Source organism: Mandrillus leucophaeus, unplaced genomic scaffold (assembly GCF_000951045.1).
Source record: "Mandrillus leucophaeus isolate KB7577 unplaced genomic scaffold, Mleu.le_1.0 Scaffold141, whole genome shotgun sequence".
NCBI lineage: Eukaryota > Metazoa > Chordata > Mammalia > Primates > Cercopithecidae > Mandrillus > Mandrillus leucophaeus.
In genome coordinates this window covers 459,752-486,625 of record NW_012101377.1, presented here as the reverse complement: position 1 = coordinate 486,625, position 26,874 = coordinate 459,752, and the positions used below count along the sequence as shown (strand labels likewise).

Here is a 26,874-nt window from a genome sequence, read left to right as displayed (position 1 = left end):
CTTGTACCTTCATTGACTAGCTGTGTGACCTTGCACAAATCATTGCCCCTCTGTGCCTCAGTTTCTTCATCTGTAAAATGGGGATCATCATAGTACCTCCCTCAAAGGATTGAGGTGAGGATGAAAGGAGTGAATCCAGGAGCATGCCTGGAAGAGGCAGGAAATGCCTCCTACACAACAGCTATTTTTGCAGCCAGACAGATCTGGGTTTGAATCCCGCCACCAGTGCTAACTACTGTGTGATTTGGGGCAAGTGCCTTGACCTCTCTGGACAGCTGTTTCCTCATCTGGAAACGGGCTTGGTAACAGTCCTGGCTTCCAAAGTTGGTAGTGTGCTTCTACTAAGCAAGGTGTGTGAAACGGCAGAACCCCGGCCCTGGTGCAGAGCAGGGCCTGATGACGGTGTTAGGGTCTGTCCTCCCCGGAACCCCCTCCTGGGAATGGCAGAGGGCGGTGGGGTGCTCTGAGGCAGGCTGCTGCCCTGCCCCCGCTCCCCCTCCCCAGCTGCCCCACCCCAGCTGTGACGACCTTGTCCCTGCCTGTCTAAGGGGCAGGAAGGAAGTGAGGAGGGCAGCCAGCAGCTTCCCCTTTTCTGCCCTGCTCCAGGCACCGGGCTCTTTCCCCTTCAGTGCCTCAGAGGAGGGGACAGCAGCACCATGGATCCCCGCTTGTCCACCGTCCGTCAGACCTGCTGCTGCTTCAATGTCCGCATCGCCACCACCGCCCTGGCCATCTACCATGTGGTGAGTGTGGGGGCCCCGGGTGTGCGTGTGTGTGTGCGTGTGTGAGTGTGCGTGTCTGCGGTGACCCCTCATCTACGGAGCCCCCTGCAAATGAAGGAGCTCCTGCTCTCCACCTCTCGGGGGGACCCTGGGCAAATCCCTGTCCTGCTCTGGGCCTCAGTTTCCTCCTCTGTCAAATGGCTGGGGGGACCCGCAGGAGTGAGGAGTAAGGGAGCAGGAATCCACTTTCCAGGCAAATGTAACTGACGTTCACTCCGAGGCTGGCTCTGTTTCTGCCTCTGTGAGATGGGGCACAGCAGCGGCCGGAAGGTTATTTGTGTGGAAAGCCAACAGCAGATGTGAAAGTGCTTTGGAAGTCAGGGATCTTGGAAGGAACGTGGGCTGGGATTGTTTGACCAGGATGTGAGGTCGGCCACAGACACAGCCCCGATTCTTCCCCTGGGGCCCGAACGGAGCCTGGGCCACTCAAGGGGAAAAGAAGTGGGCATCACCCCTTTGTGCTTCCAGTGGGAAGGGAGGGGCTGAGTCCTCTTAGCTTCTAGCTCAGTCAAACCACGGCCTTCTGCCTACCAAAGAGAATTGCGACCTGTGCTAATAATTAGGGTAACTTGCCCGGCCCAAGCTCCTGTTGGGCAACTTGTGAAGTCACGGCTGTCACTGGTTCCTCCTTTCCTGGTAACTCACAGTGTGATCTTGGGCAAGTCACAGTGCCTGGGGGCCAAGGCTCCCTCTCTGCCTGGGGTGGCTGAGGGTCAGGGTCCTTGTACTGTCCTGCCTAGACCCACCTCACCCCCAGACTCCTGGCCACACGCATCTCCCCTAGACCCAGGCAACTTCCTCCTGGGGTGACTCAGGGCCTGTGGTTGGTTGACAGTTTTCTCATGAGTCTGGAAGGGCTTCCTCAAAATTAGCCTAGATCCACATGCTGCGGTGGGCTGCCGCACACTTAGACCTGCCTGCATCTGCTTCCTGTCACAGGCAGGGCAGGCAGAGCTGTGGCAAGAGCCCAGCCTTCAGGGGGGCGATGCTGTTCAGTGGTTAGCGCGCGGCCTCTGGATGCGGACTTCTGCGTGCAAATTCTGGCTTCCCTGCTTCCCAGCTGTGCAGCCTTGGGTGATTTACTTAACCTCTCTGAGCCTCAGTTTTCTCATTTAAAAAAAATGGGGATGTGAGTTATCGTACCCATCTGATAGGGTTTGTTGTGAGGCTCAGGGAGTTGATATATACAAAGCTTGCAGAACTATGCCTGACGCACAGGTGAGTGCCTTATCATTCATTGTGCATCAGACATGGCACCTGTTGTGAGCATCCTTGGAGTCAAGCTGTCAGATTCAAGGACTGTAGTTTTGGGAGCAGGAACTCAGAGGTTGTCCTGCCCAGCTCCTGCCAATGCAAGAGCTGAGAGAAGCATATCACTCTTTGGGTGTCCCTGTACCCTGTCTTTTAGGCCTTCAAGCTCTGAGACTATGCAGCGTTCTTGGAAGGACAGTGTGATGCAGGGGCATCTCACAGGTAGCAAGTCCCTGGGTCCTCACCCCAGCCCTGCCACTAACTGGCTGTGTGGGCTCAGACAAGCCTCTCTCCGGGTCTCAGTTTCCCTTTTATAAAGTCGGGGTAAGGTGACGTTGACTGGCTCAGAGGTCTCCAACTCTGATGCCTCCAGGGTCTGGGCAGGCCATGTGAGTGACAGCAGGGGGCAGATGGGCCTGCGGTGACCTGGGGAGGCCTTGCTTGTCTCACCCTGAAGCTACTCTCTGTTTTTGCTGGTTGTTGCCACAAAGGATTGTGGGCCCTGGTGGCCACTCTTCTGATGTTTGGAGAATAGGGAGCAGGCTTTTGTATCACATCTTCTGATGTTTCAATGCACAGTAGAAAAAAATCTCTGTGCCAGCCAACTTGAATCCATTTGCAGGCTGTGTGGGCCCAGAGGCTGCCATGCAAACCCGGGACTGTGGGGCTGTTAAGGTTTCTTGTTGATCGTGCCATCTGATGTCCTCACCTGTAAATGGTGGTGTGATATACGGTCCCTGCTCACAGAGCTGAAGAATGTGTGGGCCCAAGCAATCATGGAAGACTTCTTGGAGGTGGTGCCATTGGCAAGAGGGAGAGTTTGGTTGTGGGCAGTATGGAAGGGGAGGAGAAACGGGTGAGCAATGGCGTATATGTTTGGCTTCTACAGGGACACAATAGAGACCAGCCTGGAGTTTGGGGAGGAGGTGATAAAGGTTTTGAGTGACAAGCTAAGACTTTGGATCTTCCCTGCAGTGCGCCGTTGATATTTTGGGCTGGATAATTCTTTGTCATGGGGGAGTGAATTGTGCGTTAGAGGAAGTTCAGCAGCATCCTTGATCTCTACCCGCTACATACCAGTAGCACTGCCCCTCTCCCTACCCTGCCTCTTGTGATAGCCAAAAATGTCTCTAGTTATGGGGCCCAGTCTCTCCCAGTTGAGAGCCAATGCCTATGAGTGATGAGATGTTCTAGAGCAGGAGCAGGCATAAGAACAGAAGGGTGTCCTGGAAGCTGTGCGTTCGGCCCAGGTTGTCTCCAGGCTGTGGTCCTCAGTTGACTCCAGTGGGGGGTTATCTTCCTGCACCCCGAAAGAGTCTTCTCTCCTTCCCAGAAAGGGCAGGGCCTGGGGGCTTTCCCATAGGCTAGCAGGTGTGCTGATAGGACCTTGAGCATCTGAATGGAAAAAGAGAAGCTGTGGTCCAGATGTGTCAATAGCCCATGCTGGCTGTCATCTGGACCCAGCCATGGGTGACGACTCTACACATCATGAGCTATTTGTGGACTTGGCCCCTCTGGGGAGGGTTAAATTGGGCCCTTGCCATCCTGAGATGGCACGCTCTATTGAGTCATGAGGGCGTTATTACATGAGGGAAGCCTGGTCCGTGGCTTTGGGCTCGGGCGTCTTCCTCAGGATGTCACTGGGTTTGTGTAGAGGATTCCCTGGGTCACCCAAACTTGCACACTTTGGGAAGCCAACAAACTTTCTTTCTTTCTTTTTAAAATTTATTCTTTTTTCCAAAGTTCAGTAACTTGCCCATCTTTTGTTGTTTGTTTTGTTTTGTTTTGTTTTTGTTTTTAAGAGATGGGGTCTTGCTCTGTCACCCAGGCTGGAATGCAGTGGTGCCATCACAGCTCACTGCAGTCTTGAACTCCTGGATTCAAGTGATCCTCCCGCTTCAGTTTCCTGAGTAGCTAGGATCACAGGTGCATGCCACCATGCCCAGCTAATTTTTACTATATATGTATTTGTAGATACAGTGTCCCACTGTGTTGCCCAGGCTGGTCTCAAACTCTAGGCCTCAAGTGATTTTCTGCCTTAGCCTCCCAACACTCTGGGACAACAGGCATGAGCCATTGAGCCCAGCCTAGATAAATTTCTTAAATTCATCTCTTGGGTCCTGGCTTTTTGTCAACCTGAAGCATGTCCTAAGTCAATGGGAGAAAGTGGGCACCCCCAGAAGACGCATTTGCCCAGAAATCTCTTCCTTTCCTGACCCCTCTTCCCCAGGGTGCCCAGAATTCCACTCTTAGAAATGCATTGTCTGGGTTAAAAAACTTAACACCTGCTATGATTTCAACAGTATCGAAACAGGATACGTCAAAACAGGGCGAGGAGGAAATGTGTCTGGGTTCTAGGATGGTGAAGGCTCTATTTTTTCTACTTTTCTGTATTTTCCATATTTGGTACAATGAGCACGTACTCAGAACGGTTTTAGATTTACGAAAAAATTGCAAACACAGTACAGATAGTTCATGCGTCCCCTGTGCCTAGTTCCGCTATTGCTAATGTCTCAATATTAGCAATAGAGCACAGTTAGCGTGGTGTGTTTGTTGCAATGGGTGAATGAATATTCGTGAGCTGTTATTAACTAAAATCCACGCTTTACCCCTATTTCCCCAGATTTCCTCTTACATCCTTTTTCTGTTCCAAGATTGCATCCAGGATGCCACGTCCCATTTAGTCTTCATGCTTCCTTAGGTTCCTCTTGGTTTGATGGTTTCTCAGATTTTTCTTGTTTTTGAAAACCTTGACAGTTCGAGGAGTATTTGTCAGGCATTTTATCAAATGTTCTTCAGCTGGGGTCTCTGGTGATTTTCTCATGAGTAGACTGGGAATGTGCTTTTGGGAGGAAGCCCACGGAGGTGACGTGCCAGTCTCAGAACACCGTACTAAGAAAAGGTTCTGCCAACTTGACTCACCACTGTTGCTGGTGACGTTGAGCCCCCGGCTGAGGTTGCTCCCTTGTAAAGTTATTCTTTTTTCTCTCCTTTCCATGCTGTATGTTTTAGAAGGAAATCACTGTGCTGTTCCATGCAGCCCAAGTTTGATGAATGGGGAGTTCCGCCCCACCTCCTTGAGGGCAGAGTAGCTACATAAATTACTTAGAATTTCTCAAGGAGATTTGTCTGTACTCCTGATTTATTGAATAAATAAATGATGTATTTGTATCACAGGGACCCCGGGATCTTTACTGTATGCTTTGGGTTATAACCCAATGCAACTTTACTTTGTGGCTCAAGTATACTATTTTTAAATCGGGAAAAAAAAAATAAATAAATAAAAAAGGCCGGGTGTGGTGGCTCATGCCTGTAATCCCAGCATTTTGGGAAGTTGAGGCGGATGGATCACTTGACGTCAGCACAAAACCCCGTCTTTACTAAAAATACAAATATTAGCTATGCATGATGGCGGGAGCCTGTAATCCAAGCTACTCTGGAGGCTGAGGCAGGAGAATTGCTTGAACCTGGGAGGCGGAGGTTGCAGTGAGCCGAGATCGCACCACTGCACGCTAGCCTGACAGAGTGAGACTCTGTTTTTTAAAAAAAAAAAAAAGGGCTGGCCATGGTGGCTCACACCTTTAATCCCAGCACTCTGGGAGGCCAAGGCGGGTGAATCACGCGGTGAGGAGATTGAGACCATCCTGGCTAACACAGTGAAATCTCGTCTTTACTAAAAATACAAAAAAGTTAGCCAGGCGCGGGGGCGGCGCCTGTAGCCCCAGCTACTAGGGAGGCTGAGGCAGGAGAATGGTGTGAACCCGGAAGGCAGAGCTTGCAGTGAGCCAAGATCACGCCACTGCACTCCAGCCTGGGCGACAGAGTGAGACTCCGTCTCCAAAAAAAAAAAAAAAGGTAAAGCATTCAAATCATAGTATTTGAAGAAGGAGTGTCTATTGCCCTGACCTCGTGCAGGTAAGTCCCCCCATGTCTTTCTGTGCCCAGTCCCAGGCCGGGATACAGCCCTGACTCATTCATGGCCTCTGCCCTAGAGGGGCCAGTCTGCCAAGGAAAAACTGTGACAAGGACAACAGATGACATTGCTGGCTATGATGGGGGCACAGATGCAGGGCTGGAGGTTGGGATTCTGGAATAGCTTCTTGGAGGACGTCTGAGTCCTAAGGATGAGTAGGGCTTTGCTTGGGCACCTTGGAAAAGAGGCCATGCTGGGCGGGGGGAGTAGCATGAACACAGGCTTGAAGGGCAAGGACCCTGCCGTGCTTCAGAGATCTAGGAGGTTTGTTAAGCTGGGTTAGGAGGGGTGGCCACGAGGTGTGTGGGGGAGTAGGGTGGAGAGGTCCCCAGGGGTGGGACCTGCCCGAGTCCTTTGCTTTTACAAGCTTCAGAGCTAAGAGGATGGATCTCTGCTCGGTCTGTCAGCTCATTTTGCAGATGGGAAAACAGGTCCAGCAGGGCCCCTTACTTGCTCCAGGACACATGGAGAGGTGGGGCAGGAGCTTCCTTCAGGCCCCACTGCTGGCACACAGGTGTGTGGAATGATCCAGAAAGTGGGCAAATGAATTCCTTCCCTGGCCCATGGCTGGGGTGGTGTGTCTGTCTGGGAGGCCCTGCCCTCATCCAGCCTCCCACCATTCATTTCTTCTTTATGGTCCAGTTCACGGGAAGCTTCCTCCTCCAGGAAGCTCTCCTGATTTGACCTCCTTAGAACTCCTGGGGCTCTTTTCTCTGCTCCACTTCGGGGACAGTGATTTGTGATCGAAAGGAACACAGGCCCATCTCCATTACTCACCGGCAATGCGACTTGAGCAGGCAGGCACCTTTGTTATCTGAGCCTTGCCTTCCTCATCTGTAAATGGGGCCAGTGGTCCCTGCCTCAAAAATGATCATTTGGAGGAGGCCCTAGCGAAGCCGGGTCGGGGGCTAGCAGGCGAGTGCCTGAAGTGGGCTATGGAAGAAGAACACAAGGCCTCCCGCTTTTTTTTGAGACTGAATCTCACTCTGTCATACAGACTGGAGTGCAGTGGCGTGATCTTGGCTCACTGCAACCTCTGCCTCCCGGGTTCAAGTGATTCTTGTGCCTCAGCCTCCCAAGTAGCTGGAATCACAGGTGTGTGCCACCACGCCTGGCTAAGTTTTGTATCGTTAGGAGAGACAGGGTTTCACCATGTTGGCCAGGCTGGTCTCAAACTTCTGACCTCAAGTGATCCACCTGCCTCAGCCTCCCAAAGTGCTGGGATTACAGGCGTGGGCCATTGTGCCTGGCCCCGCTCCCCTCTTGAAAGTTCATCTGTTTGGGGTTGAAAAATGGGTCCAAACTGCCAGGTGGGGAAAACCCTGGATGAGAATCTGTTAGAACTTGCTACCTTTACGCCCGATGCCCCTGGGCTGGATAGAGAGGCTGCGTTCTCTGCCACTGCAGCTCTGTGCACTTCATGGAGGGGTGAGGAGGCCGGTGGGGGCAGGGTGGGAGTTGTAGCCCCTCCTCAGTGTCAGAACTGAGTTGTTCTCCTCACCTCAGGGGCGTGAACCCCAGCTTCTAAAAGCAGGAGGGCCCCGTGGCCCATCCCATCGAGAGAGTGGCTGAAGGTTCTAGCCTGGCCTGGCCGAGACTTCTCTGTTTCCAACCTGGCCCCGAGGCCTCCAGGAAATGAGGCTTTTATTTTGAGCCTAGAGCACCGGCCTGAAACCAGGACTTCGCTCTGAGCTCACTGTGAGGCGAGCGTTGGTCTCCCAGGGGACCCCACCCTGCCAGGGGAAGTGGCGCAAAGCACCCCCTAATGAGGCAGAAAGCAGAGCCATGAGCTGCACCGCCTCAGCCCTGCGCAGGGGCTGCTTGGGACAAGGCACCCCTACCCCGGCCTCAATTTCCTCCCCAGTCAAATGGGGATCAGTAACTCCCATTTGTGGCACCGGACAAATGGCAGCTGCCACCGGGGCCGCCAGTTTACAGATGAGGAAACTGAGGCTCAGGAGGGCAAGTGACTCTGAAGCCTGTGTTAGATAAAGAATCCAAGCCCAAGTGTCTGCTTCAGGCGGAGGCAGGGAGGGCAGGCTTCCTGGCAGCCATGGGATGGGGTGGGGGGTCAGTTCTGCCATCCCCAGAGCCTTGTTCTGAGAAGCACAGAGCCCATGTGTGAAGAGCTGATTTCAATTCTACCTGCAAAATCAGAAAAACGTGGTACTCATGTCAGAACCTGTCCCTCAAGACTGGCGCGAGGATGACGTGAGAGAGCGTGTGGTTGGTCGGCCCTCCCTACCCGCAGGTTCCACATCTTGGATTGCAGATTGAAAATACTCAGATGCAGAGCCCGTGATACAGAGAGCCGACTGTATATGTTCAGAAGAGGACCTGGCGTCTAATAAATGCACAATAATAATAGTATCAATACTTATTATCACTGTCGTGGGTCTTTGTTCTGAAGATAAAGGGAGAAGCGATGGTTTGAGAGAATCGTTGGGGGAGTGGAGGGCGCTTCCCCAGATATCTAGGAAGTGGAGGATGACAGGGCCTTGTGTCATACCTAGAGGCCAACTCTGAGCCCCCAACTGGCTGCTCCTAAAGGGAGATTTGATAAGCTACCACCAGCCAGCATACCTCTGCTGCTGGGATTCACTGGCACTGTTTGTTTTTGCGGCAAAGTTAGCTGCTAGCGCCCAGTCACAGCACTTCCTGTGCTGCCTGTGACAGCCTCCTCCAGTGCCATCTGAGCCATCTGAGTCTAGGTTCTCTAGGCTTTTGCATGAGCCGTCATGTCTTCTGCATGCTCTTTCCCCTTTCTTTCTAACCCCAGAGGCCCCACCCCTGCCAAACTAGTGGATCCGTGTGTTCTCCCAACCAACTGCTGCCATTTACTGAGGCCTGCTGCGTATTCAGCACATGGATGACGCCAAATCACAGTTCACTAAGAGGAACGTCTTGCGGCTTCCTGAATGCAACTCACACACACTGGCCTCTGCTCATGCCGTTTCCTCTGCCTGGAACACTTTTCCCATTGCTCTTTGGGGGAATCCTCTTCAATATTCACCTCCTCTGAGAAGCCCTCCTTGACCCCCACCATTGGACCCTAAGCTTTGGGTGTTGACCCAGGGCCCTGTGTGCTGGGTCCCTGGGAGTCGTGCCCTCTGGCCTGGATGCTCGTTTGGGTCTTGACCCAGCCTGACTCATCTTCATGATCCTGTGGAACCTGGCACAGTAGGTGTCAGCCCATCTCTATGTTATTTTATTTTATTTTTGCAAACCTTTTCTTGATGTGTAATTTACCTATAGAAAAGCACAGTTATCGTAAGCGCACATCTTGGTGAGCTTCTACAAGGTGAACACATCCATGTGACCTCCACCCAAACTAAGAAATCAGACAGAACCAGCACCCAGAGGCCCCTAGAGTCCCCCCGCGCCACTGCCCCACCCCCACTGACTTCTACCCATCTATGTAGTTCTATATCACATACAGCTGTAGAACTACGTAGAAATGAAATTCTGTAGCGCGTGTTCTTTTGCGAGCACTTCTTTCTCCCATCGATATGTTTGGGAGTGTCATCTGTGTGGTTGCGGGTAGCTAACTCATTTTTTCCATTGCTGTGTATACTCCATTGTATAAATCTACCACAATGCGTTTGCCTGTTTTCCTGCAAAAGAACATTTGGATTGATTCCAGCTTGGGGCTGTTACAAATAAGGCAGCCACGGCCAGTAGGCTCCGTGCTGGGTGTCCACACACAGCCACCTCTGCAGCTCCGCTGATCTTTCTGAATCACTGTCTTCAGTGATTTACTTCTCACACCCACTCCGGGAGGTGGATGGATTCTTCCCTCCCTTCTACAGATGAGGAAATGTTACAGATGAAGTAACGTGGCCAGGCCAGGATCCCACAGGGGATCAGCACTGGGGTTCTCACTGAAGTCTGTGAGCCCCAGAGCCCAGTGGAGGGAGGAGGGGATGAGGTGGAGGTGGGAGGGAGGATGAGGACTGCAGAAGAGTGAAGAAGAGAGAGAAGCAAGGCTCTGGGGAGCTGTAGGCAGCCAGGCGGGGCTGCTGCGGAGTGTGTGGCCCCAGGAATGGGGGCGTCTGGTGGTATCTGCGCTGGCTGGAGAGGTGGTTGGGGAGATAGAGCTCTCGGGGGCTGGCCCCCACTGAGCCCCCCATAAGCTCTGACCAGAAGCACAGGGTGGGGGAGGGGAGCTTCCTCTTGACAGTGATACATCTGACTCCCTTCTGACATCCTCCTCCCAGACAACCCAGGGAAATCAGGGTGGGCAGATGAGGTTGAGGGGACTGAGCTTCAGGGACGGGCCATAATGATAACGATGATGGCAGAAGTGTGAGGCCATAGGACACAGGGTCAGGGTGGAGCAGCCCTGAGCGGGAGGGGCAAGGGAAGGCTGTGGAACTTGGGACCCATTTGGCAAACTGCATTGTCTGTTGGGAAGGGTTGAGGACAAGCCCGGGCGTGTCTTCTTGTGCAACCTCTGTCCTGGGCTTGCACATTTGGTGGGAGGAGCCAATGAAGTAAACGGACAGGAAAGTGTCCACACTCCGGCTGGCACGATGGGTGCTCACTGAAGGCTGGGTTCTTTCTCTGTAACCTTCATCTCCCTGAAAATCTCAGAGGGTGGGTCTCTGCCTGTCTGCTTCTGAGATGGTGGGTCCTGGGCATCAGAGAGTGTGAGAGAGTGGGCCTGTTCTCCTGCAGAAGGGACTGGTCTTTGAACCCCAGAATTGGGGGTTCTGGTGTCATCACCACCATCCACATGATCTTCCTTATCACCATCCTATCCTGATGTCCCCACTGCCGTCACCCCCATCACTGTCACCAGCATCACCAGCAGCATCTCTGATCATCACTGTCATCACCACACCAACTCCAACAACATCCCAACAGCCACTCCCCATCTCACATGGTCACCATGGCCAGTGCCTCCCAGGTGACATCCGGTGCACTGTTTACACGGCATCCCCTCTGGCACCGCCATCCTTATTGCCCAGCCATGTTCAGTACTGACCCCATTGTCCCCACCTTCCCTGATTTCCCTCCTCCAGCCCCTGCCCCCGCTCTTTTAGCTCAACCTGTTGCTTGCTCCTCAGAGCCACCAGAAAAAGAAACAAATCCCCCTGCGCCCTGGCCACTTCCCCACTGGCCAGCTTGGGGAAGCTGTGTTTGTCATTAAGAAAGAAGTGCTGCATGCAGACAGGAATAAGAACTGAAACCAAAGAGGGGCAGAAGGAAGAGGTGAAAAGCGGGAAAGGAGAGTGGGGGTGGAAAGGGTGGCTGAGCATGGCTGGGACCGCAGCCTGAGCCCGGCTTGGAGGCAGGAGGACAGAGCTGATTTTGACCCTGCGACAGTTTTGGTGTGTGACCTTGGGCTGGTCGCTGTCTCTCTCTGGGCCATACTTCCCCACTGGTAACATCCTCCTCTCAGGGAAGAGACACTCCCGCACCTTCTGAGTTTCCCTGGAGAGACTGAAACACACCTGCACTGCCAGGCCTGTAGCCTTGCACACGATGTCCCCTCTTTTGGAATGCTTTCTTCTCTTCTGTGTTGGAAAACTCCTACTTATCCTTCAAAGCCATGCTCGTGGGTTTCCTGTTGGTGAAACTCTCCTTAAGTTTTTAAAATAGCAATGCATTATCCCTCATCAAGGACCCCAAGCCCCATGCGTGTCCTCTGTCATGACTCTGAGCACACCATTCACGCACTGAGTTCCCTGGAGACTGAGACACCGGCACGTCAGAGTCAGTGGCTTGTCTAGACAGAGTTTGGAGGTGGTGGGTGCTCAGAGGGTGTTTACTGAGAGTCAGTGAATGCCCAGAGGTAGCAAAAACCACCACCCAACTGCGCTTGCTTGTGGCGCACCTGCTGTGTGCCCAGCTCTGTGCACCGCATGATGCCATTTGACCTCAGCAATCCTGTGAGGCAGGTCAGTGATTAACCCCATTCCTCAGATGAGGAGCCGAGGCCCAGAGAGGTTAGTGGCTGGCTCAAGGGTGCAGAGCTCAGCTGGAGCCTGGGGCCATCTGACTCCAGCACCCCAGCTCTTATCTTCATGATCTCACCAGCATAGAATGAAGGGACAGTGGGTTAAAAGATGCTGTAATGGGGGAACAGGTGGGTGAGGGCATGCTATCTGCCTGGGCATTGTTGGAGGAGAGAAGCCTTGTGCCTGTCGTGGGAAGACTTGGGTTCCAAGGTCACAGCCCAGCTGGGCTCTCAGAGCTTAGGGAGAAGCCTAAGCTTAGGGAGAAGCGCTGTGTTCAAGTGGAAACCAGGGGCATGAAAGGGAAAGCAAGGGCTGGGGGCTTGGAAATTTTTTTTTCCTTTTTTTTTGAGAGGGAGTCTTGCTCTGTCGCCCAGGCTGGAGTGCAGTGGTGCGATCTCGGCTCACTGCAAGCTCCGCCTTCCGGGTTCACGCCATTCTCCTGCCTCAGCCTCCTGAGTAGCTGGGACTACAGGCGTCCGCCACCTCGCCCGGCTAGTTTTTTGTATTTTTTAGTAGAGACAAGGTTTCACCTTGTTAGCCAGGATGGTCTCGATCTCCTGACCTCGTGATCCGCCCGTCTCAGCCTCCCAAAGTGCTGGGGTTACAGGCCTGAGCCACTGTGCCTGGCCAGCTTGGAAATTTTGACTCTTTGCATACTCTGTAGGTCGTCCAGGTACTTTCCAGGAATTACCAATAGCTGTTGCTTAGGGACATGGGTGGGGCAGTGAGGGCCTTCTGAGGGGTAGGGTGCTGGCCCTGGGGTGGCTGGGGGTGGAGGACTGTGGGCAGCCTGGGTGAGATGTCCTGCAGTGTGTAGGAGCTCCACCCCACTGACCCTCCTGTGCTCTGTCATCGCCATGGCCCCAGGGGAAAATGAGGGTCTCTTCTCATTGACCAAAGGCGAACACTGAGGCCGGGGAGAAGCCAGAACCTGGCCCGGGCCACACAGCAGTGAGGCAGTGGTGGAGGCCTCCTGCTCCCCAGCTCTGGTCTCCTGAGCTCTGAGGGGCTGGGGCCTGGCTGCCAGGGAAGAGTGGGCAGATGGCTGGAGAGATCCTGGAGTCCCAGGGGAGCCAGCCCAGCCTTGTGGGGAGCCCCGGACCCCAGGAGAGAGGCAACAGGGTTCACACCCCAGCCGGGCCACGTGACACAGGACATGTGAGTTCTGTCTCAGCCTCCATTTCCTCATCTGTAAAACAGGAAAATGTTGCCTCTTTTGTAAAGTTTTGGGAGATTGCAGTGCAAGCCTCTGTGTGCGGGTCTGAGCACACAGTAGCTGCTGAATAAATATGAGTTCTTCTCCATTCTATGTCCTAGAGAGCAGCATGGGCGCCTGGAGCCGAGCTTCCTCCCTTTCTCCCGGGTCAGGGACTGGCATCTTCGTGGAAGGTCGGGGCCCCGCAGAGTCTGAGTCAGGCTCTGAGGTTGCCTCGCTCCGTGACCGTGGGCTGGTCCCTGCTCTCTATGAGCCTCGTGGGCCATCCGGCAATAGGGACAAAGTCCTCCCCTGTCCCCTGCCTCAGGGTTGTTGAGAAGGTGAAATAGGGGGAGGGTGACCTGAGTTTTAAGTGCACGTGGTTTTCACAAAAGTAGAAATACCTCTGGCGTCTGGTGCTCAGGCTGAGGGGTGGGAGGGGGACTACAGAGGGAGAGGGGATGGGGGCACCTCTCTGCCTCCACTGAGGCACAGGGAAGGGTCAGGCCTCAGGCAGAGCTGGGTGGCTGGGAGATGCTGGTCAGTGGAGGGAATTGGCCAAGATTTGAACCTTAACCCTACATATGACCAGCTGGGAGGCCTTGGGCAAGGCCCTGGACCTCCCTGAGCTGCACTTTCTTCATCTGTGAAATGGGAGTGAAAGTATTAAGAATAGTCCCTTTGCTGAGTAGAGGGGAAGATCACGTGGCGTGGGGTTAGGCTATACAAATGTCCCCTTCTTCCCCTGGGGTGGTTGGAGGGGTTGCAGGGCAGTGAGGGATGCTTGGAGGAGAACAGAGGAGTTGAGAGGGGAGTTGAGGATTAGTAGAGGTCTCTAATGTCGGGTAATGTTCAGGGTGACCTCATGGCCTCAGGATGACAATATTAAAATTCTAAATTTTTCAATCATGCAATTTTTTAATTTCTGGAAATTTTTTAGTAGCTGTTTTATGATGTTCATGATAAACTAGGATAGTAACACATTCATGTAATTTAGAAAGAAAGGAAGATAGAGGCGTGTGTTCAAAAGGTTTTACTGACATAGGTGCATGATCAAAACATCTAAGTCCTCCCCAGGGTTCAGGCTAGCAGGGCTCTGAGGCATTTTGGGGGTCAGGGGAATGGGAAGGCATCAGAATAGCACTGGGAGACTTGGGATCCCCCACTCAACTTGCTGTGTGTCCTTGGGCAAGCCACCTAATCTCTCTGAGTTTATAAAACAAGCAGAGGGAGCTTATAAAACAAGTAGAGGTAGGCTCCTTCTAGCAAGGGGAGGTTGAGATGATCTGATTCTAGGCTTCGTTCCAGATCTCAGATACTCCTGGAATCTTGAGACTTTGAAAGTCTTCTCGTTTCACAGCTGGTTGATGCTCATGGTCCTTCTCTAAGCCCAGCTGTGACTCATCTGTGATCTGCTTACATACTCCCAGGAACGGGGAGCTCACCACTTCACAGGACACCCCGTTCTGTGCTGGATGGAGCTGTCATCTGCCTCCCTTTCTCTTTCTCTCATTCAAGGTGAAACTGAGAGGAGAGGGGCTGCAGCTTGGCCTTTAGGGACTGAGGAAGGAGTTTTTCTCTCAGGGCTGTTTCCTCTGAGTGTTAGCCACAGCCCTCACCACACCTGCCTTCTGCTCAGGGTGCTCTCGACTTTCATGATGAGACAAAGCCTTTCCAGCTCACTCTCCAGCAGCTAGAGGGGGCAGTTAGAGCATGCACCATGCTCCTGGTACTACTGCCCAACCACGTAAGCTTGCCCCAGCCAAAAGCAGATTCTGTTTGCTGGGCACCCCCTGCCAGTCCCTGAGCTCAGGGTTTTGTACGTATAATGCAATTTAATCTTCACTGAATCCAGCGATTGCAATTTTCCAGATGAGGCAACTCAGAGAGGTTAAGAGACTTGCCCAAGGTCACACAGTGATCTGGATTCAAATCCCTCTTGATCTGGAGCCAAGCTCTTCATCACTCTTCTGTTCAGTCCCTTTCCACGCCCCTAAACAGGATGTAATGTGGCAGGAAGACAAGTTGAGACCTGTGTCTGAGCTAAAAAAAAAACCAAAAAAAACAAACCCACACAGTCAGCAAGGGGGAAACAGATGGTGGGTAGCTGGTTGCCTGTCAGCTGAGCATAAGTTACCAGTGCGGGGCTGCCTAGAAAGCCAATGTAAACTTAGGGCTATATTAATAGAGATAGGGCACCCACTAGAAGGGAGGGGAGAGTCTTCTTGTTCTTTGTATGGGCAGAGGGTACCTGGAGAACTGCATGTGTGTCGTAGGGGAAGGGTGGAGGGCTTGCTGCAAGGACATGGACACACATGAGGTTGTGAGTTCCCCATGGCTGGAAGCACTTCAGTAGAGGCTGCATGGCACAGGATTCCTGCACTGGCTGTGGAAGGCATGGACAAGGTGATCTCCAAGATTCTTTCAAACTGCAGTTTTGTGGCTGATTTTCAGTGGTTTCTAGGTCCACCCCAACACTCTGGCCTATCAGATTCGCCCCTTCCCCATCATTCTTAGCAACGGTCCTCTGAGAGTGTGGGGTTCATTTGTTCATTCATTCATTCATTCATTCATTCATTCAACAAATACAACAGCTAGGGGGATGAACAAAGACACACACAAGCTTTCCCTGCCTGGAACCTACAGTCGAGTGGGGATAACGGTAATAATAATAGCACAGATTGAGTGCTTACTATCTGCCAGGTACTTTAAGTGAATTATCCCATCTGGCTCCAACACAATCCTATGAGGAAGATGTTATTATTCCCTGAGGGGCCATGGGAGACGGGGATTCAGGGTTAGATGCTCTCCAGGGCCCTCCCGGGCCTGTGTTGATGATTCCGGGAACCTGAAGCTCTATGATGCTCTCTGATCCCCAGAGCCTGTTGTTAGAGAAGGGGGTGCAGCGGAGGGGCCTTCAGCTTCTACCCCCCACCCCACCCCTTTAAGCCTGACCTTCAGTAGTAACAGTTACCACTCTTACTGAGAGCCGGGCCTAAGGGCTCTCCTGGGATAGTCTCATTTACTCCTCACGGCAGCCTCCTAAAGAAGTTACTAGTATTATCCCCATCTTGCAGATGGGCAAACCAAGGCATATAGAAGTCAAGTAGCTTGTCCAGGGTCACACAGCTGGAGAGAGGAAGACCCAGGATTCTGAGCATGGGCTCTCTATGTAAAGGCCACTCTTTTGTCTGGGATGCCCTACTGACCTGGCATGCCATCCACTCCAGGATCCTCACTACTGGCTTCCCTGCTGTACACCACTAAGGTGGGAAGAGCTGGTCGGGGGGCCGTGATGCAGGCTCAGCTGACTGACGCTTTGCTCTGCCTCCAGATCATGAGCGTCTTGTTGTTCATCGAGCACTCCATAGAGGTGGCCCATGGCAAGGCGTCCTGCAAGCTCTCGAAGATGGGCTACCTCAGGATCGGTAGGTCCAGGGGACGCCGGTGGAGTGGCGGGGGGAGGAGGACAGGGACGGCCCTGGCCGGGGATAGCCAGGCTGGGGTTGAAGGCCCTGTCACCTCTCCATGGACGATGGATGACCTCTGGCAAGTGTCTTCGTTTCTTGGGGCCTCAGCTGTTTCATCTGCAAATGGGGATGTTCCACCTGACCCCACCCACATATGCAGGTGGTGAGAGCAGATGGAATGGCACTTTGCAAACCCCCACCAGCTGGTAAAGGTGACAGCCTCACTCTTCTGCTTAAAGCTGTCAGTGGCTGCTCATCACACTAGAATAAAATGGAAACTCCTCACCATGGGATCCAGCTCCTGCCCACTTCTCTGACAGCATCTCCCTGCAATTCTTCACCCCACACCTTGCTTCAGCCACACTGACCTCAGCAACCTTGTCCCTGTCTCAGGCCGACTCCTCATTGCTCTCAGGCCACTCCCCAGGGATGCCTTCCTCGGCCTCATCCTGGCTGAAGTGGACCCCAGCCTGCACCTCCAGCCCAACACCCTCTGTCGCATCCACCTTGTGCTATGCGTGATGTTCTGCTTTTGTCGTTGTACCCACTCCAGACTGAGGACTGGGTGAGGGCAGGGCCTGGGCTTTCCTGTGCACCCTCGTGTCCCCAAACCAGTGGTTCCCCAAGTGTCTTCCTGGGAGCCTGGCTGGGTGCCGGGGGTACCCCTGAGCGCCTCACTGCTCTCCTTGCCTTTCAGCCGACCTGATCTCCAGCTTCATGCTCATCGCCATGCTCTTCGTCATCAGCCTGAGCCTGCTGATCGGTGTGGTCAAGGTGAGGGCTCGGGAGCCCCACTGCCCCCGCCCCTTCCTGTTATGCACACGCGCTGATGGGCAGTGCTGGGTGCCGAGAGGGTGGGAGGCGGGTGTGTTCGGAGGTCCCACCTGCATGCTGGAGATCTTCACATTTACCTTTTGGAGAACCATGTTTCTCCCTGAGATTCCCTGGGCTGGTGACCTCGGTTCCCTGGTAACATGAGCCTCCATGGGGCCGGGCCTGGTGGGCCATGCTGGTCACCGACATTTCGGTGAGAACTAGCTGATGACCCACATCCTTTTAAATGGCAGGTGGAAGCAGGGAATTTGGAGAGTGAGAAGAGGAAGTGTTGTTTCTGGGGGTGAGGGAGGGGAGAAAGCACTGGATTTTGTAATGGATGAGAGGAGCCGAAGCAGGAGGAACGTAGGATGCATGTAGCTCTATCCATGCAGTGACAGGTGCCAGCACCCTGAGGGGGACCTACGCCCTGGAAGGCCCCCAGAGAGTTCATGATCTAACTGGGGAAGATGGGCCCTCAGAGAGACAGGGACAGTCTAGTGTGACAACGAGGGGCTCCTGGGCCCGAGGCAAATCTGGTGGGAGGATTGAGATGGGCTGCAGCTCAACCCCCTGCAGAAGAGGAAGCCGCTGTCCCTTGGTCCCCAGAAAGGCAGGAAGCCAGGGCCTCATCACATGGCCATGAGAGTAGGATCCAGAAAGAGAGTCCTTCCTGAGCAGACAGGGGCCTGGCACTTGCATGGCCGGAGGAGTGGGGTGATGATTTGCTGCTGGTTTGGAATGCACCCACCCTGCCTAAAATGCCAACACCCTCTCCCCTTGCTAACATCCACTGTGTCTTGGAACCCATGTTCCCCGGGGAGGCTGTTTGCATTGTGCAGGGTGGCTCTGGGTGCTTGTGCAGAAACTCAAATGGTTCAGCTAGGGAAATGGAGAAATGGAGCAAGTGGTCCTTGACTCTGAGATCAGTCAAGGTTGTTCTGGTTGCCTCCTGAGTGATTTTAAATGACCACATGAGACACCAGGAAACCCCTGTTTCCGTGATTTTGTCCTCAGCTGTGAGAGCATATGAATGAATACTGGTCACGGTGGTCACTTGCTTTCAATGGAAGGAGAGGGACTTCAGCCTTTTCCTGGCAGGGCCCCTTACTGTGACTTTGGACCCCTGGGAGTGGCCCGCGGAGGGAGGTCCAACTGTATGTGGGGTGGTGGTGGGGGAGATGGAGGGGGTGGGGGGCCAGGGCTCTCTGCTGCCTCTGGGCCTTCGCTCATGTCGGTCCTTCTGCCTCCAGTGCCCCACCCCTCCCTCCTGCTCGCTCCTAGTCTCCTTCCCCGATCTAGCCCTGGTGTCCCCAACTCCAGCAAGTCCTCTCCGATCCCCTCTCCTCTGTAAAAAGTGCACAAAGCCCTTCCTTGCTGGGTTCTTGTGAGCAAATTGAGTCAAATCCTGCTCTTTGAGCCCTGATAGATGGGGACGGTTCCCTTACGTCTCCTGGGACACCAAGACTCCTCTCATTCAGGGCCTGGGTTTTGTCCACTCCCTGTCCCCAGAGTGTCACTCAGAGGAAGGTGACCTCAACTGAAGAGGGCAGGGAAGATTTGGGAGAGGGTGGGCAGGGGATGCATGAGGACATCAGGCTGGGTAGGGGAAGTGTTGGCTACATGCAGGGGACACTTGATGGTGTTGGGCCTACCTTTCAGAACCGGGAGAAGTACCTGCTGCCCTTCCTGTCCCTGCAAATCATGGACTATCTCCTGTGCCTGCTCACCCTGCTGGGCTCCTACATTGAGCTGCCTGCCTACCTCAAGTTGGCCTCCCGGAGCCGTGCTGTGAGTACCCAGCCCCCACCTCTCACCGGACAGCAGACCCCAGGCCTGGCATGGGAGATGGGAGGGGACCAGACACGGGCCCTGGGCTCAGGCTGGGGAGGGTAGGAGCCCTCTTCCTGGCTGGGGTCTTGACCCAGTCTCTGAGTCCCTCCACATTGCCCCAAGTTTCTTCCTCTGTGGAATGTACCTGCAATCACATCTCACCAGGCTGCCTTAGGAAGGTTAAATGAGGAACACGCACATTGAGGGGTGCAGCCCATGGTCAGCACTTGGTCAGTGCCGCTGGGAGTGAATTGACACCCAAGGAAAGGGCACGTGTGCTTTCAGGCCCCCAGCCCCCAGTGTTATTCCAAGTTGAAGAAAGGAAGAGAAGGATGATTCATGCCAGTGAGTGTCCACTGTGGAGTGGCTTGAGGGCTGCTACCAGTCAAGGACACAGTCACCCAAAGTTGCTTTTCTCACTTTCCCCAACTGTTGTCCTTGAAGAGACCGAGGGACTACATCGTGAAAGGGCCCTGGCCCGGGAGTCTGGAGACCCTGGTTCTAGTCCCAGGTCTGCCACCAGCTCTTGGTATGAACATCTGTGTGTTCACGTCTCTCTGTGCACAGGGGATGAGTCGATGATGTCTGTAGCTGAGATGCTCTCTCAAGTGAGGGCCTACTGTGTGCTGCTCAGTAACTGGGACTTTAATTGCCGCTCCTTATTCTTCCTCCTTGTATTTTTCCTCCCCAGAGCCCCTCCAAGTTCCCCCTGATGACACTGCAGCTGCTGGACTTCTGCCTGAGCATCCTGACCCTCTGCAGCTCCTACATGGAAGTGCCCACCTATCTCAACTTCAAGTCCATGAACCACATGGTGAGTCTGGGGCAGGGGTCCATGCCCATTTGCTGGCTGTGTGGCCTTGAACAAGTTACTTCATGTCTCTGTGTGTCTGTGGTTTAGGCTGGGTTCCCTGAAGCTGGAACCTGGGAGGAAGATTCTTGTTCTGGTGATGTATTGAGGGAGCCCTCTCAGGAGGAAACTTGTAAGGAGTGAGGAAGGCAGGTTCGAGAAAAGGAGGAAACCAAGCAAAGACACGACTATAGGAGTAGCCCTGCATGATCCCAGAGAGGGCCTTGGTGTGTGAATTGCAACACAGACATAATATCCGTTTTTATTGCTGTCTAATGAATTATTTCTAAACACTATGGCTTAAAGCAATAAACATTTATTATTTCACACAGTTTCTGAGGATCAGGAGCTTGGGAGTGGCTTAGCTGGGTTCTTCTGACCCAGGGACCCTGGTGGGCTGCACCCAAGATGGTCCCTGGGCCTGTGGACAACTGAGGGCTTGATTGGATCTGAAGGATGCACTCCCAGTGGCTCACTCACAGGATGTGGGCTCTTTGTCTAATTCCTCATCGTGTGGACTTGTAGCAGTGATGCTTGAGTGCTCTCCTGACATGGCTGCTGGCTTCCCCTGCGGGAGCAATGTAAGAGATAAGCAAGGAGGAAAGGCAGTGTCTTTTACGACTTCCATCACTTCTGTTACACTCTGTTAGTTAGAAGTGAGTTGCTAAGTCCAGCCCACACTCACGGGGACAGGAAATAAACACTACCTTTAGAAGGGAGGAGTCTCAAAGAATGTGTGGTAATATTTGCAAATGACCACAGAGGCAGTCTCACCTAGGGCGAGTTCCTCTGCATCAGTCATTGGTTTCAAGCTGCCCCTAGAGGAGCGAATGTAGCCTCCCAGGTACTAGTGGATTAGGTGGTCCCTATCAGCCAAAATGATCTTCTAGAGAAGGGCATAGGTGTGGCCCATGGGCAGCTGACACCTGCCAGTTGGGGATGGGCGGGTGCACCAGCCTGGGACGCGGATCTGGAGGTAGTAGCCACTTGGCTTTTCTTGGTTTGCCCGTCAGTGGGATGGGGCTGAGGGTAGCACCTGCTTCCTAAGGCTGCTGTGGCGGTCGACCAAGGTGACGGCTGTGCCACACTGTGCTCCTGTGTGTGTGGAGGGTGGGATCATTAGTCCTGGATGTGTGGGTGCTGTTGGAATTCCTTATGTCCAGAGACATAGATGTGGCTCCCAAATCTGTTGCAGAATTACCTCCCCAGCCAGGACGATATGCCGTATAACCAGTTCATCAAGATGATGATCATCTTTTCCATCGCCTTCATCACCGTCCTTATCTTCAAGGTGAGTGGACCCCTGCCCTGTGGCTCTGGGAGGGGTGGTGAGGCGTGCTGGGCCCAGGCCTGCCCATGCCAAGCTGTTAGAAGGCAGGGACACGTGTCCTCCATGCCTCCTCTCCTGCTTTTAGCTCCTTTCTCTTGCTATCCCATGCCAGCTCCTCTGACTTTACTTGGGATCTTCCGAGACAGCCTGTTTAGGGGATGTGAATCCATGAAGGCCACCTGCGTTCAGATGTCTAATTCCAGCTGTCCGGAATTAGATTTGGACTGGCCTGCGTTTGAATCCCAGCCCCACTGTCATTAGCTGTGTGCTTGGTCTTCAGCAAGTCACTTCTCTCTGGGCCTCAGGGGCATGAGTCTTACTTTGCCTATGTTACAGTTTTGTGTAATTCAGGCATCCAAATGTGCCTGAGATCATGTTAATAGAGGTTTGTTGATGAGAAGGAGGGAGGGGAATGGTCTCATTCTTCTCTGGGGTGGTCAGGCCCAGGGATAGGGTCCAGCTTCAGGTCCCAGGTCTGAGTGATGGTGAAGCACCAGAGTGTGTTCACAGCAGTGCAACCAGCAATGTGAAGAGACAAGAAAACGTACCATCTTAGGAAGTCAAAAAACCCCCCACAAAACCCAACAAAGACCTGAGTGCTATTCTGCATGGAAAATAGAGGACTCAAGGGGGACATGACTGCTGTTTCTTAACACCTGAAGAACTCTTATGGGGAATTTTGTGGGATCCTAGAGGCCACAATAGGGGCCTGTGGCCTGAAGCCACAGGGATGCTGATGACCACAGAACAGAAGGAAGGGCTTTTAAGAAGTGTTCTTTTCTGATCATAAAAGTAACATAGGTCATTGTAGAAATTAAAAAACTACAGATGAGCTGGGTGTGATGGCTCACACCTGTAATCCCAGTGCTTTGGGAGGCCAAGTTGGGAGGATTGCTTGAGACCAGGAGTTCAAAACCAACCTGGGCAACATAGCAAGATTCTGTCTCTACAAAACATTAAAAAAAAAAAAAATTAGATGCATGTGGTGGCACGTGCCTGTAGTCCCAGCTACTAGGGAGGCTGAGGCAGAAGGATTGCTTGAGCCTGGGAAGTTGAGGCTGCAGTGGGCCATAATCGTGCCACTGTACTCCAGCCTAGGTGACAGAGTGAGAATCTCTCTCTCAAACAAAAAACAAAAAACTACAGATAAGTAGAAAGAAGACAAGCACTCCACCATCCCCATCCCACACAGAGAACATCACTGCTAACTTGGGGCATTTCCCCCCAGCCTTTCTGTGCTGGTGGGTGGGCGTCTGTGGACTCCAGCTCCTGCTTCCATCTGAGGCCCTGGGCAGTCTCTGCCATCACCTAATGCCAACCTAGAAACAGAACCTTGCCCCTTTTAACATCTTCTCCAAGGACTGACCTAGCACAAAAGCACTAGTGAGTGTGCAGTGAGAACGCTCCAAAGGCTTCATGGGGGAAGTCAGTGTGGGGTTTCCATAGCACTCTCTACTGCAGGACCCCTCCCCAGATCCCACCACACAGCTCCGTCCCCCAGCTCCCCTTCTGTTTTTTATCTTCCAGAATGAGGGGCTTCCCTCTTTGACCCTCATTCTGCCTTGCTGGCCCCCTCCACCTACTTGATTTTCCCTGGGCCTTCATGCCTCATTCTTTGTCACTCAGTACCTCCATATGTCTCCTTGCCCCACCTATGTGTCCAATCAGGGAATCCATCAAACAAGACCTTCCAGTACAGGACCCTCTCCTCCTACTCAGGGGGCATCCTGGGGGTTTGCTGTTGTTTCTTGCGCTCGCCCCTTGGGATTGTACACCCCACTCTGGAAAGCTTCTGCCCAATTCTTACATCAACTTGCATCAGCTGATGGATATATACCAATTGTTCCTCCTTTATAAACATGGACCAATACTGCACATGCTGTTTTGTGATCTGCTTTAGAAAACAACATATCAGAAGCAATTTTGAAGAAAACATGTCCCACCATCAGCTCTGTTTCCAGATGGCCAGGGCTGTCTCGGGAGGTAGTGAGCTCCTGGTCAGTGTGGGCAGTCAAGCAGGAGCTGTGGGACTATTGCTGGGGAAATTGGAGGGTGGGCCAGAAGCAGCCAAAATCCCCTTGCTATGTGGTGTCTATGGGGCAATGAAAAGGGCAGTACCTGGAATATTCTGGACTGGCTGGTGAGGAACCCCCAACCAGAATGAGAGGTCTGAGCAGGAGCGGCTGGATGCTGGCTTCTGGGGAGAGTGGTGGCTCCTGCCTGGCATACGTCCTAGGCCTGCTGGAGTGTGAGAAGGACGCTCAGCAGAGCACAGCCTGACCTGGGCCTTTTTCCAGGTCTACATGTTCAAGTGTGTGTGGCGGTGCTACAGATTCATCAAGTGCTTGAACTCGATTGAGGAGAGGAGCAACTCCAAGATGTTCCAGAAGGTGAGTTTGGCTGCAGGTGGGTGCCAGCCTTGCCATTCACTGCCTGTGCCATTTGGGTCGAGTCTCCTTCCCTCTGTGGACCTTGGTTTCTCTATTTGCAAGACGAGGGTTGGAACAGAAGAAATGTGGTCTCTTTCAGTTCTGGTAGTCTAAGATTCATTCACTCACTCATTCACTCACTTATTCATTTATTCAGTATTTACTACCTCTCACTCTTTGCTAGTCTCATATCAATCCCAGGGGGCGCAGAGAAAACTAAGATGCCACCTCTGCCTTAGAGGAGTGTATAGTTCAGACACATAGATACAATTACAGCTTGGTGTGAAGCACAGGGACAGTAAGCACAGAGGAAAGACCTGGCCTCTTTTTGGATATCAGGGAAGGCTTCCTGGAGGAGGTGACAGTTGACTGGTCTTGGAGTGACAATGGATATGAGATAGCTGGGAAAGGAGAAGGAGGCTTTCGGGGAAGAGAGGATGGGGTGTACTTAGAAGTAGCTTATTGGAAAGTGATGGTTTAAATTCCTGGTAACTTACTTTCCTCCCCGGTAAGGTGGAGATTGTATTAGTTAAGGCACTTTTGGTTGCAAGTGGCAAAAACCCAACTCAATCTGACTTAAGGAATTTACTAGCTCATAGAACTTAGCACCCAAATGTAGGTCTGGCTTGGGCCTGGCTGAATTATGACATCAGGATATGATCTCATCCTCTCCATCTCTTGACTCTACTTTCCTTGATGTTGGCTTCATTTTCAGGAAACCCATCCCTTGTGGTGGCAAAATGACTGCCAAAACCCCTAGGCGATATCCCACCCTCTCAGTAATCCCAGCAGAAAAAGAAGGTCCCAGTAGTTGGGACCAACTTGGGCCACGTGCCTATCCCCAAACCAAGGACGATAGCCAGGAGGATGGAATTCTACTTTGAGTGGCCAAGTCCAGCCACCCCGCTGGATCTGAGGGATGGGACGAGTTCGTTTGGAGGTATATGGACAGAGAATGTTTTCCCAAGGAAAATGGTGCACTGTATTCAAAATAAGGGGGACTTGATGCTGAATAGGCAAAGGCAAGTATGTCCACTACAGGGCTGGGGACTGCACCTATCTCATGCAGGCAGTGTCTAGCACATAGCAAACATCCAAGACCTGCCAGTCATTATCATCATCATCATCATCAGCAGCAGCAGCACCACCATCATTTTGCCAGAGGTGGGGGTTTGGGTCCCATGACCCCGGGTTGGAATTGCAGGTCGTTTTTGACCATACTCAACCCTCATCTCTGTGTCTCTCCCAGGTGGTCCTTCCGTCCTACGAGGAAGCCCTGTCTTTGCCATCGAAGACCCCAGAGGGCGACCCAGCACCACCCCCATACTCAGAAGTGTGACCCTCGCCAGGCCCCAGCCCCAGTGCTGGGAGGGGTGGAGCTGCCTCATAATCTGCTTTTTTGCTTTGGTGGCCCCTGCGGCCTGGGTGGACCCTCCTGCCCCTCCCTGGCAGGACAATCTGCTTGTGTCTCCCTCGCTGGCCTGCTCCTCCTGCAGGGCCTGTGAGCTGCTCACAATTGGGTCAACGCTTTAGGCTGAATCACTCCTCAGGTCTCTCAAAAATTCAGCCCAACAATGCTTGGTTTATGTCAATCAGCTCTGACACTTGTTTAGACCATCGGTCATTCTAAAGTTGGTGAGTTTGTTAAGCAACTATCGACTTGATCAGTTCAGCCAAGCAACTGACGCATCAAAAACCCACTTGTCAGTTCAGTAAAATAATTTGGTCAAAACAACAGTCTATTGCATTGATTTATAAATAGTTGTCACTTCACATAGCAATTTAATCAAGTAGTCATCAATTAGCTACCCCCATATATAAATATATATGTAATCAATTTCTTCAACTAGCTTGCTTAAATGATAATCAGTTAGCCAACCATGAGTTGTTTAGAATAGTGATAAATAGAATACATAGAATAGTGACGAAATTCAATTTAAAAAACCAAGTTAGCCTCCAAACAATTTTATTCAAATGAACCCATCAACTGGATGCCAACTCTGATGAATGTAGGACCTCTGAGTGACTGTATAATTGTTAATTCAAATGAGATTAATTTACACAGTTGACAGACTGTCATTCAATAATTAGCTCCAGGAAATAACAGTTATTTCATCACAAAACCGTCTCTTCAAACACACAATTGTTCTGCGGAAGAGTTGTCATCAACAGTCCAATGCTCACCTATTCAGTTGCTCTGTGGTCAGTGTGGCTGCATAGTGGTTGATTCCATGAAAGGAGTCAGCTCAATCACAGTCATTTTAGTGACGAGCTGCCAGTCCATTCCCAGGCCAGGCCGTTGCTGGCCATCCATTCAGTCGATTCAGTCATAGACGAGTCAGTTCTGCCTGAGGCTTGTGATCAAGCAAAAATTCAGCCCTGAAGTCGGGCACATCTGTTCGTTGGACTAAACCCACCGGTTAGTTCAGTCAAAGCAGGCAACCCCCTTGTGGGCACAGACCTTGCCACTGGGGTCATGGTGGTTGTGGCAACCAGGGAGGTTTGGCCCCCACAGCCCTCCTGTGCCTGCTTCCCTGTGTGTCGGGGTCCTCCAGGGAGCGGACCCAGAGGTGGAGACCACAGAGGCAAGGTTTCTGGGGACTGTCGGGGGGTACAGAGGGAGAAGGCTCTGCAAAAGCTTCCTGGCAATACCCCCTTGTGTAATTGCTTTGTGTGCAACAGGGAGGAAGTTTCAATAAAGCAGCAACAAGCTTCTCTCTGGCTGATGTGTTTCTGGAAATACAGTGTAGAGAGGGCGGAGACCAGCCTTCTACCTCCACCACCCCCAGGACTCACCCACACTCCCCCACACCCACATACACACCCCCCACAACCACACCCACCAACGTACACACCCACACCCCCACACTCACACCAACACCCACCCCCTCACTTAAGCCCCACACCTACACCTACATACACACCCCTCACACACTCCCAACCACACCCACCAAAGTACACACCCACACACCCACACTCACACCC

General features: G+C 52.7%; 1 protein-coding gene across 1 annotated transcript; it reads left to right on the top strand.

Moving 5' to 3' along the window:
• The first annotated feature begins 571 nt into the window (after nt 1-571).
• On the top strand, nt 572-26,604 carry LAPTM5 (lysosomal protein transmembrane 5). The gene is made up of 8 exons (XM_011973984.1): nt 572-743; nt 16,499-16,592; nt 17,332-17,408; nt 19,110-19,238; nt 19,972-20,094; nt 21,326-21,421; nt 23,758-23,850; nt 25,139-26,604. The coding sequence occupies exons 1-8, from the start codon at nt 657-659 to the stop codon at nt 25,226-25,228; spliced, it is 789 nt and encodes a 262-aa protein (XP_011829374.1). The 5' UTR covers nt 572-656; the 3' UTR covers nt 25,229-26,604.
• Nucleotides 26,605-26,874: the final 270 nt, after the last annotated feature.

Coding starts and splice junctions, on each gene's coding strand:
- LAPTM5 (XM_011973984.1), top strand. CDS start 657: ATGGATCCCCGCTTGTCCACCGTCCGTCAGACCTGCTGCTGCTTCAAT. Junction 19,239..19,971: donor TGGCCTCCCGGAGCCGTGCT/GTGAGTACCCAG, acceptor TTTCCTCCCCAG/AGCCCCTCCAAGTTCCCCCT. Junction 21,422..23,757: donor TCACCGTCCTTATCTTCAAG/GTGAGTGGACCC, acceptor GCCTTTTTCCAG/GTCTACATGTTCAAGTGTGT.